General features: G+C 37.9%; 2 protein-coding genes across 6 annotated transcripts in view; one reads left to right on the top strand and one right to left on the bottom strand.

The window, feature by feature from the left end:
- Positions 1-172: 172 nt before the first annotated feature.
- Positions 173-2,022, top strand: LOC128859356 (NADH dehydrogenase [ubiquinone] 1 alpha subcomplex subunit 10, mitochondrial). The gene is made up of 4 exons (XM_054096318.1): positions 173-282; positions 533-1,256; positions 1,318-1,716; positions 1,785-2,022. The coding sequence occupies exons 2-4, from the start codon at positions 534-536 to the stop codon at positions 1,878-1,880; spliced, it is 1,218 nt and encodes a 405-aa protein (XP_053952293.1). The 5' UTR covers positions 173-282; position 533; the 3' UTR covers positions 1,881-2,022.
- A 3,406-nt stretch (positions 2,023-5,428) lies between these two features.
- LOC128859355 (mucin-2) overlaps positions 5,429-17,508 on the bottom strand; it is an 89,197-nt gene continuing 77,117 nt past the window's right edge. For 4 of the 5 annotated variants that reach the window (XM_054096313.1, XM_054096314.1, XM_054096312.1 and 1 more), the window contains 3 exons: positions 10,428-10,625; positions 10,068-10,364; positions 5,429-9,985 (listed from right to left, as the gene is read on the bottom strand). In XM_054096313.1, coding sequence (XP_053952288.1) covers positions 6,162-9,985; positions 10,068-10,364; positions 10,428-10,488 — 4,182 coding nt within the window. In that variant the 5' untranslated portion in view covers positions 10,489-10,625 and the 3' untranslated portion in view covers positions 5,429-6,161. The remainder of the gene's footprint in view (positions 9,986-10,067; positions 10,365-10,427; positions 10,626-17,508) is intronic. The other variant, XM_054096316.1, reaches the window with a different exon arrangement.

The following is a 17,508-nucleotide window of genomic DNA, read 5'->3' as shown; positions in this document are numbered from 1 at the left end:
CTGCAAAAGTGGTTGTTAAAACTTATTTTAGCATGTTAAAAGCAGAGTTGAAGTCGAAGTTTTCACTGAAAAACCGGTCTCAAAAGGTAAATCCATTATTTACACAAATCTCATCTTGCTTAGATTCGTATTTTATTGATCCTCATCACTCTGTAGTGATCCAGTGCTGCCAAGCAGCGTCACAGCTGACAGCTTGCTGCCGAAATTGACAGCTGTTGGTGATGGGCCTTCTAATTTCTTGTGTGGAAAATAAAAGGGAAGCTCCGAATAAATTGTGCTAAGGTGGGAAAAATATTGTACAATCACCTCACTCTATATAAAACAAATAGTTTATAACTCGGCTTTGCAGTGATTTAACTTATGTTTAAAACTTTGCGCTAGAAAATAAGTGTTTTGCTTAAATTACAAATGGCACATTTTCATTGGCGAAACTGTGATGTAATGGGTGGTAGCAATGGTCTTTCGCATCAAATCGTCCATCGTTCCGTAAAGGTTTTAAGCTATAATACATTTTTTTATTCTTGATTTTCAGAATGGCTGCCGTTTTCCGTGTGGGCATTGTGCGCCTCTGCGGCCGTAATGCTGCTCCCGCATTGTTGAATCCCCAATCGGCGTCTCCAATGGCTCTAACGCAGAAGTGCACCATCATGGGTAAATCTATGCGTGGTGGCCCACGAGTACCAAAAGCCGCTCCATATCCATATAAGGAAAAGAACTACACTGTGTTGAATTCCTTTTTCGATAAAACATCGAAGCGTATGGATGAAAACTCCAAAGTCATCTGCGTTGAGGGCCCAATTGGTGCGGGCAAAAGCAAGTTTGCCAAAGAGTTAGCTGATGAATTGGAAATGTGCTACTTTCCCGAAGTCAATTTGGATTTGATTTATATCAATTCTTATGGCTATGATATGCGCAAATTAGATCCACAGCTGCCAGAACTCTGCCGTTCCTATGATGTGGCGAACTTTTGCCGTGAGCCCATCCATCCCTTGGCTGCGCAGTTCCAGATACGCATGTACATGCTGAGATATTCACAGTACATAGATGCCTTGCAACATGTCCTTTCCACTGGTCAGGGTGTGGTTTTGGATCGAAGTTGCTATTCGGACTTCGTGTTCTTGGAAGCAATGCATAAGAACGGTTACATCTCCCGTGGTGCCCATTCAGTGTATTATGAAATTCGTCAAAATACTATTAGTGAACTGCTTAAGCCGCATTTGGTGATCTATTTGGACTGCCCAGTCGATGCCGTTAAGGTAAAGTTCAATCTGTGAATTGTAAGCATTATCTAATTTTTTTTTATTCCGTTAAATATAGCAACGTATCAAGGCCCGCAATATTGACTACGAAGTAAATTCAAAGGTGTTCACTGATAGCTACTTAAAGGACATTGAAACGTTCTACAAACAGCACTTCCTTAAGGATATCAGCACTCATGCTGAAATCTTAGTTTACGATTGGACTGCTGGCGGTGAGACGGAAGTTGTGGTCGAAGATATCGAACGCATAGATTTTGGGCAGTTCGAAGTGGACCACCACAACAAGAAAATGAAGGACTGGCGTTTTCCACTCGAATCCGAATGGTGCGAGGCCCGCATTAAGTATTGCAATGAAAAAAGCACTTTGATGAACTATTTCAACGTACCACGTTATGACGTTCCGGAATTGGTGCGCGATGCCGATAGCAGTAAGATTTGGCGAGATGTATGGTATAATGTAAGTATCGTCTTCCAGAACTAGACCCTGTGGTTATACTCATCGACAATTTTTGGTTTAATTAACAGGCGCCTGGCATGAAATATCGTCCTGGCTACAATGAAGACATGGGTGACACTGGTTTGCTCACTAAAACAAAAGTGGGAATCAATGAGCCAATGTAAAGAGTCATCAGTTATTTGTTAGTAAATTTTGAATAAAAGAAAATAACGGTATGAAATGCTGTGTTTAAAATAGAAAGAAGAGGATAATGGAAAAGCTAAATAAAAACCAGTATCTGAGAACGATTTGTATCGAAAATCATAATACTGATATTCAATGTTTTTTTTCCAACGTTGAAAACGAAAAGGTAGAGAACGATGGAGAGTAAATTATTAGTTTAGTTTCGCATTAACATAACGACAGATTATCAAAAAAAGAAAAAACATATGTGGAAACGTTGATATGGAGCAGTAGGAAAGAAACTCGGATCAAGAACTGCTGAAAGGTGTAGATACAAAATATTGAAATGGCTTAAATGAAATAATATCTTAAGCATTAAAACGTTTTTTAAATAAAAATATATTGAATAAAAGTATGTAAATAAACAACACAAAAAAAAAATGGCTTAATGCTTATCATTCACATCGTGCTAATTGACTGATTACCCACTGCACGTATATATATGTATGGATGTATATGGGTGTGACACCACATTAAATTGTGGGGTTTGCACTGGGATTATAAAACCTATATATTTTTAGACTTCTGCCAAAATATTTCGCAAAAATATACCCGTAGATCTGAAGCTGGATCGATATAAAAATAGTTACAAATATCGAGTTGTTTTATAAATGCGAGTAAACCTAGTTATTAAAAATTTTTTCCGAAAAATTCCCTCAGATGAAGAAGTTATGCTTAGACGAAGACGGCCGATAATCTACACTGCCCTCACGGGGTTAAGTATACTGCTACAACAAGAAGAAGTTATGCTTAAAAGGTCTGCATAAAAATGTCTAAATATTTTACCAACGGAATGTACCGATTTAAACCTCTATCATAGGAAATATGCCAAAAACCCTTTTCATTTCTTGTAAACTAACACTTTACGTACCGATTTTTCTTAGCAATTTTCACCATTTCTGATTCTGTTGATCAAATTTTTAGATATTTTTCCCAGAGACCTTTTAACTTTGAACTCATCTATTCTCTTGAAATAAATATAGTTAAACAGTAAATATTTATATTTTCCGAAATATTTTGGAAATTTTTAATATATATTCCAATGAAAAAACAATAGCGCATCCTACTGTACATACCAGGTACTAGTTACAATAAGTTTTGCGGTTCGATAAGACAAATGCAATTTTATGGTTTAAAACAAAACTTTATTATTCAGTATAGCGCCCCTGAACATTAATCCACTTGTTCCAACGAGATTCCAACTTATGAATTCTATCCCTGAAGTTAGAAGGGTTTCAAAATACGCCTCCACTTCTGCTATGACCTTATCATTTGATGAAAAGCCCTTTCCACGATGGATGTCAGGCCATTGTCTTGTTCTGACGAAGAATAATTTTTTTCTTTTGCAAAGTAGGTTTTTCCACGAATTTTGTTTTTCAGCTGGTGTGCATTGTTTTACCAGTTCGCGGGTAATCCTAAAACAAAATTCCGTTCGCAAACCAAAAAACTGATGCTAACATCTTCCTGTACGATTTCTGGACAAGAACTCGTTTCGGAGCCGAAGAGTCAGATTTACACCGCTAAAACCACAAAACTGTCAAATGCCGAGTGAGCCGGAGCACCTCCTAATTCGATGCAGCTTTGAGTTCACCATAACTATTCGTAAATTTGATATAACTCGCTGAATTTTGCCCCGACTAGTCTGAGCTTTCGGCAGTTCGTTGCAAAAGCGTCAGGCTTTCTAGGGACGCAAAAATGATAAAAATCGGTTGTAAACCAACAAAACTGTCAAATGCCGAGAGAGCCGGAACAACTCCTAATCCAACGTTGGTTTGATTTTAGAAAAGCTGAAGCTTCTGAATTACGTGTCGAAATTTCAAGGCAATCAGAGCAAAGCTGAGCGAGTTATAGCACTTTTACTGGAAGGTAATATATCAAAGCACTTTTTCAGCAGATTTTACAGTTATGGTGTTTGACAATTCTCATGATTTTTGCTTATTTAGAAAGGCTGAAGCTTCTGAATTACGTGTCGAAATTTCAAGCCAATTAGAGCAAAGTTGAGCGGGTTATAGCACGCAAAAGCGTTACGCTTTCCAGACGTTCAAAAATCATGAAAATCAAAAACTCCAATATATCCTTTCGAAAACGCTCTAAATATTGCTAAGAAAGTCGCATTCGAATATGTTTTTCTTCCATTGTTAACCGCCTAGGGCTTTTATTAAATCTCTTTCAGTTACTCGACGCTTTTCCAATACGCAATTCTGTAGTTTTTCCACGATTTCTGGTGTTGTTACTGTTTTTGGACGACCTTGACATGAATCGTTTTCAAGGCTTGTATGTGGACGTTTAAACTCAGCAACCCATCATTCAACTGTACTTATTGATAGCGAAAAGGTCTTATGCACTTCAACACTCGTTCATAAATTTCCTTTGCTTTTAAACCCTCCAAAATAAAAATTCTATTACTCGTACTGCACGGCACCTGATTTTTTCCATTGCAGAAAATACTGTGACACGTCGATACTAAATGGCTTGAAAATAAAGAATGCATTGACAGATTGAAATGAAACTTCACATACGTTCATATGAACAAAAACAAAAAATTGGCTAGTAGCAAGGCCCTCTCCGATCGCAGCGTAAAATCTTATTGACGTATGTATATAGTCGTATCTCAACCAATGAAATTTATCATTTAAATTTTACTTTTAAATACCAATGATTAAACGGTTTTACTCCTTTCCTTGATATTCTTATTGCACATAATTTCTTTATACATACAAAAAATTAATCGAATATAAGATTATTTAAAAAGGATAAATGAACTTTAAACGAAATTTCCATCTCACAGAATTATTTTAGGTCTTTCAATCTCGTCCATATTTTCTTGAGAAGGGGTCATAAACTGGGAACAATTGGAATAAAATTAAATGTACAAAAATACGGTTTTAAAATTTTCAATTTAAAAGTACGAAAATATTGTTTTAAAAAAGGTCACAGAAAATCATTACCTCTAAAAAATAAGACTTATTGCCATCGAACCTACTATGGATCAATTTCGCAATGTATAAATAAAGTTCTATATAAAAGTAGATATTTTTTCCAGCCGCCTAGTCGAATGAGTTGGTGCGTGACTACTATTTGGAAGTGCGCAGGTTCCAGTATCCGTTCATGAAACATCAAATGATAGAAAAAGTGTTTTCTAATAGCGGTCGCCCCTCAGTAAGCAACGGTAAGCCTCCGAGTGTATTTCTGCTGTAAAAAAACTCCTTTAAAAAACATTTGCCGTTTTTAGTCAGCTTACAACTGAACATCAAGACGCACACCACAAATGGGAGGAGGAACTCGGCCAAACACCCAAAAAGGGTGTAAGCGCCAATTATATAGGTATAATACTTATAGATATTTTCCACTTATTTGTAGGTGGAAGTGGTGCTAGGAGCGAGTTCCACGCCACTAATATCATACATTTAAAAACGAAGTTTTGTTATATTTCAGTTTATGCGCTACTAACCTTTCTTCTGGGTGCACAGCAGTCACAATAAAAGCAAACTTTAAGCATTTATTGGGGTTTGTTATTATCGTTTTAGTATTTCTTTATACATTTGGATAAAACGAAATATACAAAGATATAAATAAAACGCATTAAAACATTTTATAAACAATATAGCGCATCTTTATACATTAATTTGAATATTGATATAATTTACATCAGATATTGGACCGCATTTGAGTCCAAATGGAAGTATTTATTAGGTATTTTAATTGGGGTACGCCTTAATCCTGAATGTTGAGCCAAGAACCCCTAAATGGGAATTCAACGACTAACAGGTTGCGAAAAAACAATTTGGTTAATTTTAGGTGCTTAGAAACTAATAACTTTGAGAATATACAGTACTTGATTATGCTAATCCTTCAAATATTTAGTGTTTATTTATATAAGTATTTGTTATTGTATAATTTTATTCATCATTCACACAACAATCGTACTTATCACCCCACATAATTTTTTGGGTGGGCGATAGCCGCTACTGAAGTCGCGGCTATGCTTTTGCGCAGATGACTTCGCGCGTTCCTTACGATTTAAATTAAACTAATAAAATTACGTTGACTTCGGCTTAAAAACTTTTCTCTCTAATCCTTTTTAAAATACGTATTTATAAAAAGACATTTACAACAATAATTTACAACATTTCAGTCCAGATTTTTGTGACTATTTCCGCTCAATCTACGTTACTTTCGTTCACTATTACTCGCATCCCCCAGCGCGCGATCGCGTCTTCCCCTCAGACACGATTTAGATCTTCACGTTTGAAGTTGCGTATCGCTACAAATAGTTGATCCCTTGGATCTGGGCTGCTGGGTGTTGTTGTTGTGCTGTTGTTTGGTGTGCGCATCATCACATCTTTGGCCGGCGCTGGTGGTGGTGGTGGTGCGATGGCCGCTAGTGCTTCGGCTGACTTAGTATTAGACGTCGTTGTAATGGTCGTTGCTGAATTCGTGCTCGATTGATTCAAATAGACGCTAGTCGAGTTCTGGAGCTTTAGCTCCAATTTGGCACTTTGTATGGGTTTCGGTTTCTGATTGACGCTTGTTTTTACTGTTGTTGGTGCTGGTTTTGTTATGCTTACGAAACCGTTTGAAATCGTATTTGAATATTTATTGTTTGACTGTTGGTGCTTTGAAATTGGTGTAGGAGCACTGGTCTCAATCTCTACCTTCTGGTGTGCCTCCGCCTCTTTGGCGAGTATTATTTCCTTCAACCCAGTCTTGCGCAGTGTGTTTTGGCCAAAAGGTGCTGCGGGTGTTTCGGTCTGATTGGGTTTCGGTTTGTTAGCCTCCAACTGGGTAATAGAGGTTGATCGAAGCAACGCTGGACCCACTATGTTTGCTGCCGGCATGCTGAACCGGTTCGCGTTCCTGCGCGGCAACGTCGATGTGTGCGTTGTAGTAGCGAAGGTTCGTTGGGTAATTGCTTCGTTTTTGTTTGTTTCCGATTCTGAATCTCCGTTGAGTAAAACTGTTGTGATGCTGGTCGATTTTCGATGCACTGTTTTTGTTGCCACCTCTTGCGGCGAACGGAATGTTGTTTGGCTATGTTGATCCACATTCTCAACAGTTACATCGCGCAGCGGCTTAACTGTTATTGGCACGCGATATTCTTTCTCGGGTATTCCCATTCGTTCCGTAATTGTTGTAGGCTTAGGTGATACGGGCGGCGGTGCATTCTCACGTTCGGCCCAGAAGACACTCGCTGGCATTGAAACGCGACTGTTGCGCGTCTGTGAATTTGTGTTAATCTCGATGGCAGCCGTTGTAACAGCAACGCTTTGACAGTCCGCATTCTTGCCGCCAAAAATGTAGTCGCCTTCGTTTTTGATGGACACTTGTACCTTAGGACGCTCGTTCCAGGTAGAGAAATTAATACTTGGCGGTCCAGAGTATCGGTATATTTTGGGCAACTCCTTTGGTTCTGTGCGTTCTGAAATGTGTGTGACACAACGTTCGGGAGATGTGAGTTTCTTTTCTTCGGTCTTCTCTTTAACGTCAAAGTTCTTTGGTATCTCCACTATTGGAGCAATATTAGTCCTATCGTTCATATTTTTTTCGACGAATTTTTCAGTTTCTCCTGCTGCTGCTTTGGATTCGCCATCACTATTCCTGGTGAAACTATTTTTGCGGGAGTTTAGAATTGTTTTGATAACCTCAGGACTTTGAAGAGAAGGCGATTCGCCAATGCTTAATTCGCCAGATGAACGTCTCCGGCTGGGACTGAAGCCATTTTGTTCAATTTTTGACTCTGACAATTGAGGCAACGAGTTTTCGGAACTAATTAAGTTTGGTGACTTATCCGTGTTCGTAATATCTGTGGCCAGATGCGTTTGATGCAATAATGGCACGATTGAGTTAGAACTCTGCTCATCGTTTGCAATTTTTGTTACTGTATCGCAGGTTTCTACTTCGGTTTTAACTTCAGTAGGTTTTGCTATCTCTGATTGTTTGTCTTGAGCCTGTTGTGTGATTGTTGTTATACTAAAGTTCGATAATGTGTTTGGTTTGGCTGCCTCAATCTTTGGTTGATCTTCTGTCTTTTTAATCAGCGAATCCAAACGATTCTCATTAATTATTGCTGAGAGCTCGTCTACAATCTCATTCAAAGGTGTGGTTGGACTTGGTAAAACTGCTGTTTTTTCGATATTGGTCTGTTTTCCCCTCAATTCTGCGGCCTCGTGATTTTCTGTGTTTGAAATTGATTGAAAGTCTAGTACGGGCCGTTGTTTGATTTTGGGAGTGATGGGCATATCTGATGGTTTCTCACTCTCAAAACCTTTCGTAAACCGTCCATCAGCGAAATTGGGAGGAGGGGATATTGGAATTGCAAAGTTCCAAGATGCGCTATCAGAAAAATTTGGAGTTGCTTCTTGCGTTCTTGGTGCTGGTGTATTATCCTCACTGTCGGTTTGAGCCTCGGCGGATAAAACAACCAAATCTTCCAAAGTTCGCGGTTCGGGTGGCGATTTGACTACTGTTTTTCCGAGTTTAAAATTATATATTTTAACAATATCGTCATCATCTGAGCTCGACTCAAATACTGATTTACCTTCATGGGCCGAGCCCTCTGACGGCAGGCTGTCTGGTATCGGAGATGGTACCGGCTCGCCAATACCTGAATCGGCCTGCTTGGACAAAACTTCATCATCGTGCTCTAAAGCAGATTCATTTTTCAGTGCCGCTATATGTGTACCTATATAGCTACTGCAGTCTGCTTGCTTTGGTGGTTCGTCATCGTCTTGCTCTAAAACGAATTTGGTGTCAGGTGCTGTGATTTGCGCGCTCAGATAGCTATAAGAGTCCGATGATTCAGCAGAAATAGATCGTGGCTCAGGGGTTGGCGTACGATTTAGCAGGATTTTGGAAGTATTCGTAGCTGTAAGGGGAGATCCAGGGTCTTTACTAACAGTGGTGATGCAATTTACAGAAGTATTTGTTGTTACCCTTGGTAGGGGCTTAGGCACGACAGCTACTGCTTCCACAGACGTTTGCACCGACTGCGAAGAAGTATTTTCAAGTACTGGCGTGGATGAGTCCATTGGCGTGCTGATTGGTTTCGAATTGCGGGCTTGCGGAGTTCGTGATTCCTCATCGTTACTGCTGTCGGGGGAAGTTTTGAGTGACGTCTGGGATTCGAGGACCGTTTCTGCCGGTGTTTCAGCCAAGTTCGGTGTTAATGGAGTTACTGGCATGTCTGGCGTATCTGGCGTAGAGGGAGTCATTGAGTTTATAGAAACCGTATCTGAATCTGCATATATGCTAACTCTGGGTGGTGGTGCGGGTGCAGTTACTTTTTTCTTTATTTGTATCATGCGCTTACGAGGTGATGGCTCAGGGAAATCGATAGACTGTTGCAAGGCTCCTGAGCCAGACAAATTCTGTACGCTGCTACTACACTTGTTACGTGCGTTTTTTTGTTGTACTTGTGATTGCTCCTGTTCTACATCGGATTGCGCGTAACCATTCAGGCTTGACTCTACTTCACTTTCAATGGAGTGGTTGTTAATATTTCCATTGGAATCGATGCCATTAGTATTGGTTTGCATTGACAGGTTCGGCGTTGAGGCGAAGCGATTATTTCGTGACAGTGAATCATCTGAGAATTCTAAATTTTCAATGTTATTTGATTGCGCCATTTTTGTTTGTGCTTCGCCATTAGTCACGAGCACCGTCTTCTCTGGTATGGCGGTCTGGCTCGGTGGTCGTGGCGCCGTACGTTTCTTTCGTGGAGGAGCAGTAAGTTTGTTTGGAGGCGTTGATGCGGAAAGGGTCGCAGGCGGAGTGACCGGAGTCCGAACGCAGTTCATACCTGTCGAATCCATCGAGTTGAGTGAATTGCTTGAGCTATAGGGACTAGTGGTTTTCGTTGTATGTTTTGAGTACCGACTGCTGAACTCGGACGAGGACAGGGAGTCACGTATGATCGCAGTGCGATGTAGCTTTATAATTTCGTCTGCGTTGAAGTTGTCATACGATTCGGACTTGAGACACAAACGTATTTCAGATAGGCCCACAGCGCCAATAGTTAAATCGCAGCTATACACTTGACTGGGGTCAACTGAATATAAAAAGATGCAGAAGAGACAGCGCACAACTTCGTTATATAATTGGTTTGACTACATTTTTAAAAAGAGTGTTACCTGGATTTCTAAATTCATATTTGGATGCATCCAAAAGTTTGTTTTCACACACCAATTCTAACAGTTTGCTGAGTGGTACTCTTGCGCCCAGGCGAGCGACATATAGCTGATCCTTTGGCAAAAGCACGGTAATGCGGAAGGTCTGTTCGAAGGGCGCATTGCTTGTGGCTGCCGGCAATGGCGTGATGCGGTTGTATTCCAGCTGACTAGTTTCGTTGATGTTCGTCGACGAGACGGACAGACTGCTTAGATTTGTGCTCGATTTCGATAGCTTGCCATTGGGTGTAGCTTTATCGGCTGTGAACAAATAATTCATTCAAAACAATACAAACTTAGAAAATCACGATTTTTAAAACTCACTCTTGCTCTTCTTGCCCAACCAACGATTGAGTGTAGAGAAACCATTTTTCATGCTGCTCATAATTTATGCGTACAACCTACGACCAGAGAAAAAATAAAGATTATTTACGTCGCACTCCTATACGCTGGAGGAATTTTTCTGTTTCCGTTCCGTGATTCAACTTATGCGCTGAGCCATAATACCATACGTTCTGAATTCTAAAATTAAAGAAAAAATGCAAATTTACTCCAAGTGGAAAAGCATTTCTAAGCGAGCGGTTATAAACCTTATCAGTAATGCCTTTGTTTCAGTGCAGCTTGCAAAGCCCAAAGGCTTTGTTATGGAAGAAAATACCTACCCGAATAATTAATGAAGATACTATACAATAAAGTCATAATGGCCGAAAACAATTCAAGGGCACTGTGGTTAAAATAACTGACTATTTTTATTGATATTTCATGGACTGGATTGTTGAGACTGAAATACATTATTCAAGTAATTTCAAGCAAATTATTGATTCCTTTTTGTAGTTTATTTATTTCTTTTTGCATAAACTTGATATGCCGAATAAACGTTTTTTATATAAGAGCTAGCATACCTGATTTACTGCGACAAAACGGCAATTTATTGCCAGAATTAACTTAGAGCTTAGTCACTCTTTACACTCGACAACCAATAGGTATTTCCAGCGTATGCATTAAAATGAAAGCTTATCTAGTAGATACTGGGAAATAAAATACAGAATACCTCAGTTTACATCTAAAAACCCCCAAGAACCAGACAATCCAATTCCTATGTAAAATCAGTGACTGAGTCCGAAATTCTGATTTTTGATGATTTCCTCTACCCTCTATATTTTCAAAAACATCACAGCGCTAGGACAAGTTTATTTCTAATAGCGCTTGACCCTCGGTAGCCAATGGCAAAAACCCTCTCATAAAAACCCCTGGTGAGAGCCGATATAAAACTGAACGGTGCTCTTTTTATACGATAATATAGGGCGGTGCATCTAACTTTTGATATTTACTTTAATTCGGCTGTAAATAAAAGATGCATGAATATTTTTCTAAACTTTTTTATTGGAAATATTAAACCTTGTCATTAAATAAGGCATTCAAATGACTTTCACAGTCCCAACTTTTCATTATTCAAATTTTTAGTGTCGACACTTATCTCCCCAACCGCAATTTCTATTTCAATTTTCAATTAGTAGATACTAAAAAATAGTCTGATCGCGTCAAATCGCAACTGCTAAGTGGCCAACATACATCGTGGTATTGGATGATTAGTCGATTTTCGATGTCAGTTATTCCTTTTTAATATTTCTCAACATTGTTCAGCAAAAGGAAACTATTTTGTAAATTTCTAACCATAAACTAAGCAAGAAAATTGTTATTAACAGCTAAATGTTAAAGTAAAAAAAGTCGAGAGTTGAGATTGCGAACACTGGGTAGGTCTGTTGATAATTTCGCCTTTGACGAGCCAAGGAAAAATGATTTAATTTATTTCAATTGTCTCCAAATATTTAGTTTTCGCATATTAAAAAATTTTTTTTAATATGTACTGGCTGAATATCTAATTTAGTTGATCATATTGTTTTCGTTTTAGCTGCTGTTTAGTTTGTGTAGCATATTTAAATTATTTGGCTACTTTGCACGGCCAAAAGTGAATTGCGTCAAATGTCTTCGCCTTATCTGCTTTAGTAAATAAGATAAGCCTCCATTGCTCAATATTTTATCAACGTTTAGAAATATCTCAGGTGTTTTCCACTGAGTGCTGACGTAATTTAATTTCTATTAGTCGGTTTTATGGAAGAAAAAAAAAATTGATTTCAATTTACAAATTTGCATTAATGGATATTGGTATTTGTGTTAGAATACTACGGAAAGTATTTGTTATGGCATTGTTGTGTAAATTCCTTGATCGAAGTCCGATTTGTTTTTATAAGCATGCAATGTCGATGGGTTTGAGAAAAGTTGCTGCTTATTATTTATTTGCTTTGTATGCGGTGTTTTGTTGCGCTTGTATTATTAATTGTTTGCATACAAATGAACACTTGAGTCGCAGATACATAAGTGATCGCCCCAGCCGTATTGAATGGCATTTGCGCACGACTGCCCACACCCAAGGATAGAGCGGTTGGGATGCGCCGGGAGTAACAGCAGAGCGGTCAGATGGATTTGTGCTTGAATGTATTAATCACAACGAATATAAATTTGCTTACGCGAATAATTGTTTTCTGGTTTCAAAATATTGTTATTTGATGGAGACGCGATCGGACACGTGTTGTCTCGCTGATAGATTGGCGCCTCTAGGAGGTACTGTAAGAAGAAGGCGGTAAACTTACATCAAATAAAATTTAATGTTAGATTTTAACGAAGTAGGTATCCAAAGCGGTTAGCTGGAAATGGCTAGGCCGTCTAACACATATACATATGATGAGGGCTGTTAGATACATTATTTTATTTTCAGGAAACCTTATTCCACACAGTGAATATAATTATTTTTTTAATTGGCGCGTGCACCGTTTTTGGGTATGTGTCCAAGCTCCTCCTCCTATTTGTGGCGTGCGTCTTGATGTTGTTCCACAAATGCAGGGACCTACAGTTTCAAGCCGACTCCGAACAGCAACAAAAAATTGCTCCTGTACAAACGCTTAAAGATATTTTATGATTAATTCACAGCTGGGAAAATATGCAGCTTATAGAATTAGTTGTGAATTGCGAATTTGCCAATATTTTAGGTCACTCTTGTGTGGATTTCTAGTAAACAGAGTTGAATTTTATTTTCATCGATATTAAACGTAAATACATATGTACATATAAGTACATTGAAATAAATTAAGTAAAACCACGTTCAAACATACAAACAAGCTCCTGAACGTAAAATAATTTCCTACACTTGTCGGCTAGTCGCTGCTAGCCAAAACAAACAAAAAATGCAGCGGATTGGCAGTGAAAATCACATTCAAGTACGACTAATTATTTTTTTTGTGTACGAGTACATTTAACTCAACCTCACAAATCGAAACACACTTGAGTATAAGCAAAAATACCAGCGCTCGAAAGCAATCAAGTAGCAAAAGCTTTAGGCGCGTCAAGCATGAAATGATATGCGCTTAATGACTGGGTGCTGAATAAAATGCTTGCGTCTCGCTATTAAACATAGAAGATGATACAATCCGGCTTGAAGTGTGACACGACTGGATTATTATGCACTACGATGTATTGCAGTCGCCGCTTTTGGCACTTGGCACTTCGCACTTGGCGCTTTACAATTGTTATTGTTGCTGCCTCTGGCCAGCGTTTTTGCGTGAAAATGCAATACTACAAATGGGGGGGAAGGAGGGCGACAAAATCAAGAGAATTGACATTCAGTGCGTGATTGCGTTGAAACAAAAAATGTGCTTACAGTAAAAAAATGGACGAGCATGTTTGTGTGTATGTGCAACTCCACACATATCTGCCTATTGCGAACGTAGAGTTCATGAACGCGCCGCCAGCAGCTATTAGCACGTAGTAACGGAATTCATACAACTTAAAATATAATTTTTTCTTTAATTTTAATGAACTCCTTTGAGGCAAAAATAGTGAGCTCTAAAAAATTCGTTTCATTCTACTTGCATGCACTAAGTGTATGTAAGTATGTAAGTGTGATGGTGCGATATAATTAAAGTTTCATGGGCGCTTGACAGCTTTTTTTTGTACGTTTAAAAATATGTGAACATGTGAACAACTTTCGTCGTTCTATACTCAAAGCTAAGCACATTTTTAAAAATAAACACGAAAAACACTTCTTCAAAACTCGACCATGATTACTCATTCGTTCTGTCGCAGTATTTTGCTTACCTTTGCGTCGTAAATTATTCGCAACTACTTATTGTATATTTACAGAGAGTTTGGAAGAAATTAGTAGATTCATTTGATTGAGCTGAGTTTTGAGTCGTATGTGTGCGAATGTCATGAATGATCGCACGGATGGGGAATTTTGTTAGTGAGCGAATACCGCGAGTATATTTTGCTCGGCGGTTGCGCGGTTGGATGAAATTCGCTATAATTAGCTGATTAATTTCAAATCATAAAAATACTATGCAGCTATGACTCGGAGATTTTAAATCTATATATTATATATAAAAATTCAGCCGTTTTTCGCGTTGTGATGAACTTTACGGAGAATGGCTGAACCGATTTTAACCAAACTTTGCCACATTGAAGAGACACATGTGGAGAAGGTTTGTGTTTTGAAATTTCAAGAATCGGATACCAGGGTCTCGAGAAATAGGCCAAAAAGTGGACCCGGGTAACCCTAGGAAGTGTTTGTACAATATGGGTAGCAAATGGAAGCTGTTGGTGAATGCTTTAGTACAGAGTATTTTTCATGCCGCTCCGTGACTGGGGTCTCGAGATATAGGTCAAAAGGTGGACCCGGGTAACCTTTGGTTGTGTATGTACAATATGGGCATCAAATGAAAGCTGTTGATAAGTGCTTTAACACGGGGTAATTTTCATACCTATTGATGACTGGGGTCTCGAAATATATGCCAAAACGTGGACTCGCAGTGTCTTTGCACCGAATTAAACCAAACTTACACACATTGTTAAGTAAGTATTGAAAATGGGTTTCGTAAAGTTTGGTTGTAATTCGGAACACCGGCAACGCGCACAGCGTTCTTTTGAACCAGCCATAATGTCGTTTACTTTTTTAACGCTTGGGGCGGAACTGAACTGTCAAATTGACAGTGTGAGTTACAATGTGTCAATATTTCTTTCTGATTTGGACGCCATAAGGAGAAGACGTAAGTGCAAAGTGTAAACATTTTTTGTGAATTTTTTTGGAGTGGATTTTGCAACAGTGAATAATTTTTTACGAAATTTGAGAATTTAATGTGAAATCCGAATGTTCAAATGAAATTATGTTTTGTGGATTTATTTTTTCGGTTCATATGCGATAAGCTACGATACACCATGAGTGAAAAAAATTAAAAAACAAAAGAAATTGTTAAAGGATGCAAAAGAAGAGCACGAAAAATGCGTAACTTTGATGAAAAAATTAATAGTCTTATCTTGTCAACAATTTTCAGAAGAAAAGAGATTATTTAAGAAAATCACAACAAAATAAAATAATCCTGACCATGTGGACTTGGGCTTTTAAACACATATGCATCGAAAATATAATCCACAAAATTGAAAAAAAACTTGTTTTAAAATCTCAGAATACCATAATTACAATCATGTTTATTACATTACAAATGCCAAGACAATCACGTAATCATATTGGTCGTTCGAAAAATAATAATAGGCGCATGAGAAATGCCCGGAATAACGCGACATCAGAAGAACGTCAAGAACAAAATGAAGTAGTCAAACGATTGATGAATAATGTTATCCAAGCAACTATTTTAATTGGCAAATTCAAGAATGAAGACGTTCTAATACCAAGAATTCCAATGATTCCACCTGAATTGCCATTTGAATTCAAGCGTTTTCAACTGCCCATTCGTTTAGCATTTGCAATAACTATCAATAAATCACAAGGGCAAACTTTAGAAATATGCGGGATGAATTTAGAAGAACCAGTATTCACCCATGGTCAACTATACGTTGGCTGTTCACGTGTTGGGAAGCCAACAACATTATACATATATTTACTCAAAAACAAATAGAAAAACAAAAAATATTGTTTATGCCAAAGCGCTTGAATAAAGAATAAAGAAATAAATAATATGAAAACCATATCTTTTCTGTTCTAAACCATATCTATTCTATTTTAGTGTGCTCAGCGAAGCGGGCCAGGTTTGCTAGTTAAATATATAATGAAACTTACAATAGCAAAATATTTTACCACGAAATCGGTGTTTCCAATGCCTTTGGATTTTCGTATACAAATACAAAACGTTCTTGAAAACTGTCTTCGTTTGGCACCAGTCACCATGCACACAAAGTTGCACTCATATGAATACTAGGCGTGTAGCCTACTGCATACTATTTTCAAGCTTAATTAAGCGAAAAATACGAAATAAGGCAGTAACAATGAAAAATAACAGCAGACAGCAATAAAAAAGTGATTACACATAGCACGCGCCGCACTATAATTAGTCTTTGAAACATACTCACACCTCATCCTCACTAAACGCGGTTAGGAGTCGCTGTATTGCCAACCGTTTGTTTTTATGAGAAAACGTAGATACTACTTCGGGTTTGTTCTTGCCAATTTTACACACTATCAATGGAACAATTTCGAATAAAAATAGTAAACAACATACATACATATATACATATATTCGCGAGCACTAAACTTATTTAAAGCCAATTTTAAAGTAGTCAGAAAAGTTATTTCAAATTCGACTTTGAATTTCATTTGTATATTTTTGATTTGTTTTTACGCGAGCACTTTTAAAGCTTTCGTGAGTTATATACGTACGTATGTATATATAGGTATATAAAATATAACCTAGCATATAAAACCAAGGCTGGCGATTCGTTAGAAGTCACTGTCGATTTATTATTAGCGGCTTACTTTCTTTAAGCCGTCACATGAACCAGCTGAATTTCGCAAATATTTTTCATATTCAATTTTGGGTATTTAAATAGAATACAGGTTTGTGGCTAAGTAATGCTCCAGCTGGCAAATTTTAGTTTGTAAAAAGTACACTTGTTTACACTTATAATAAATAAAGCTGTTCAACTATGACCCAAATGCAAAGTTCAAAAACGATTTGAGATAGAAAATTAACAAAAATAATTTTGCTTGATATTTTTCTGATTGGTTGTTTTGATTTTATTCAACGAGGCAAAGCAATGGATATTATGGTTATTAATAAAAAATTATTTTCTATGAAATTATTGTTTGTAATTCTTTTATATACATATTCTAAATCCCTCAAAACTACTCCTAAGCGAGCGGGGTCGCGAGTTAAAGCTAGTATTTATATAGTTCACAGCCGCTCTATCTGAGTGAGGGCATTATTGATTACCATTCGCTTAGTCCCGAGTTCGATGTATGGTAAGTCATAGACACAGTTCGTTTTTAATAGCAATTACCTTTTGGTTGGCAATGGAAAACTACGCAAGTGAATCTTAACAAAATACCTAGCAGAGGATG

Source organism: Anastrepha ludens, chromosome 3, assembly GCF_028408465.1.
Source record: "Anastrepha ludens isolate Willacy chromosome 3, idAnaLude1.1, whole genome shotgun sequence".
NCBI lineage: Eukaryota > Metazoa > Arthropoda > Insecta > Diptera > Tephritidae > Anastrepha > Anastrepha ludens.
The sequence above is the reverse complement of the archived record's forward strand: the minus strand, read 5'-3'. Positions and strand labels throughout refer to the sequence as shown.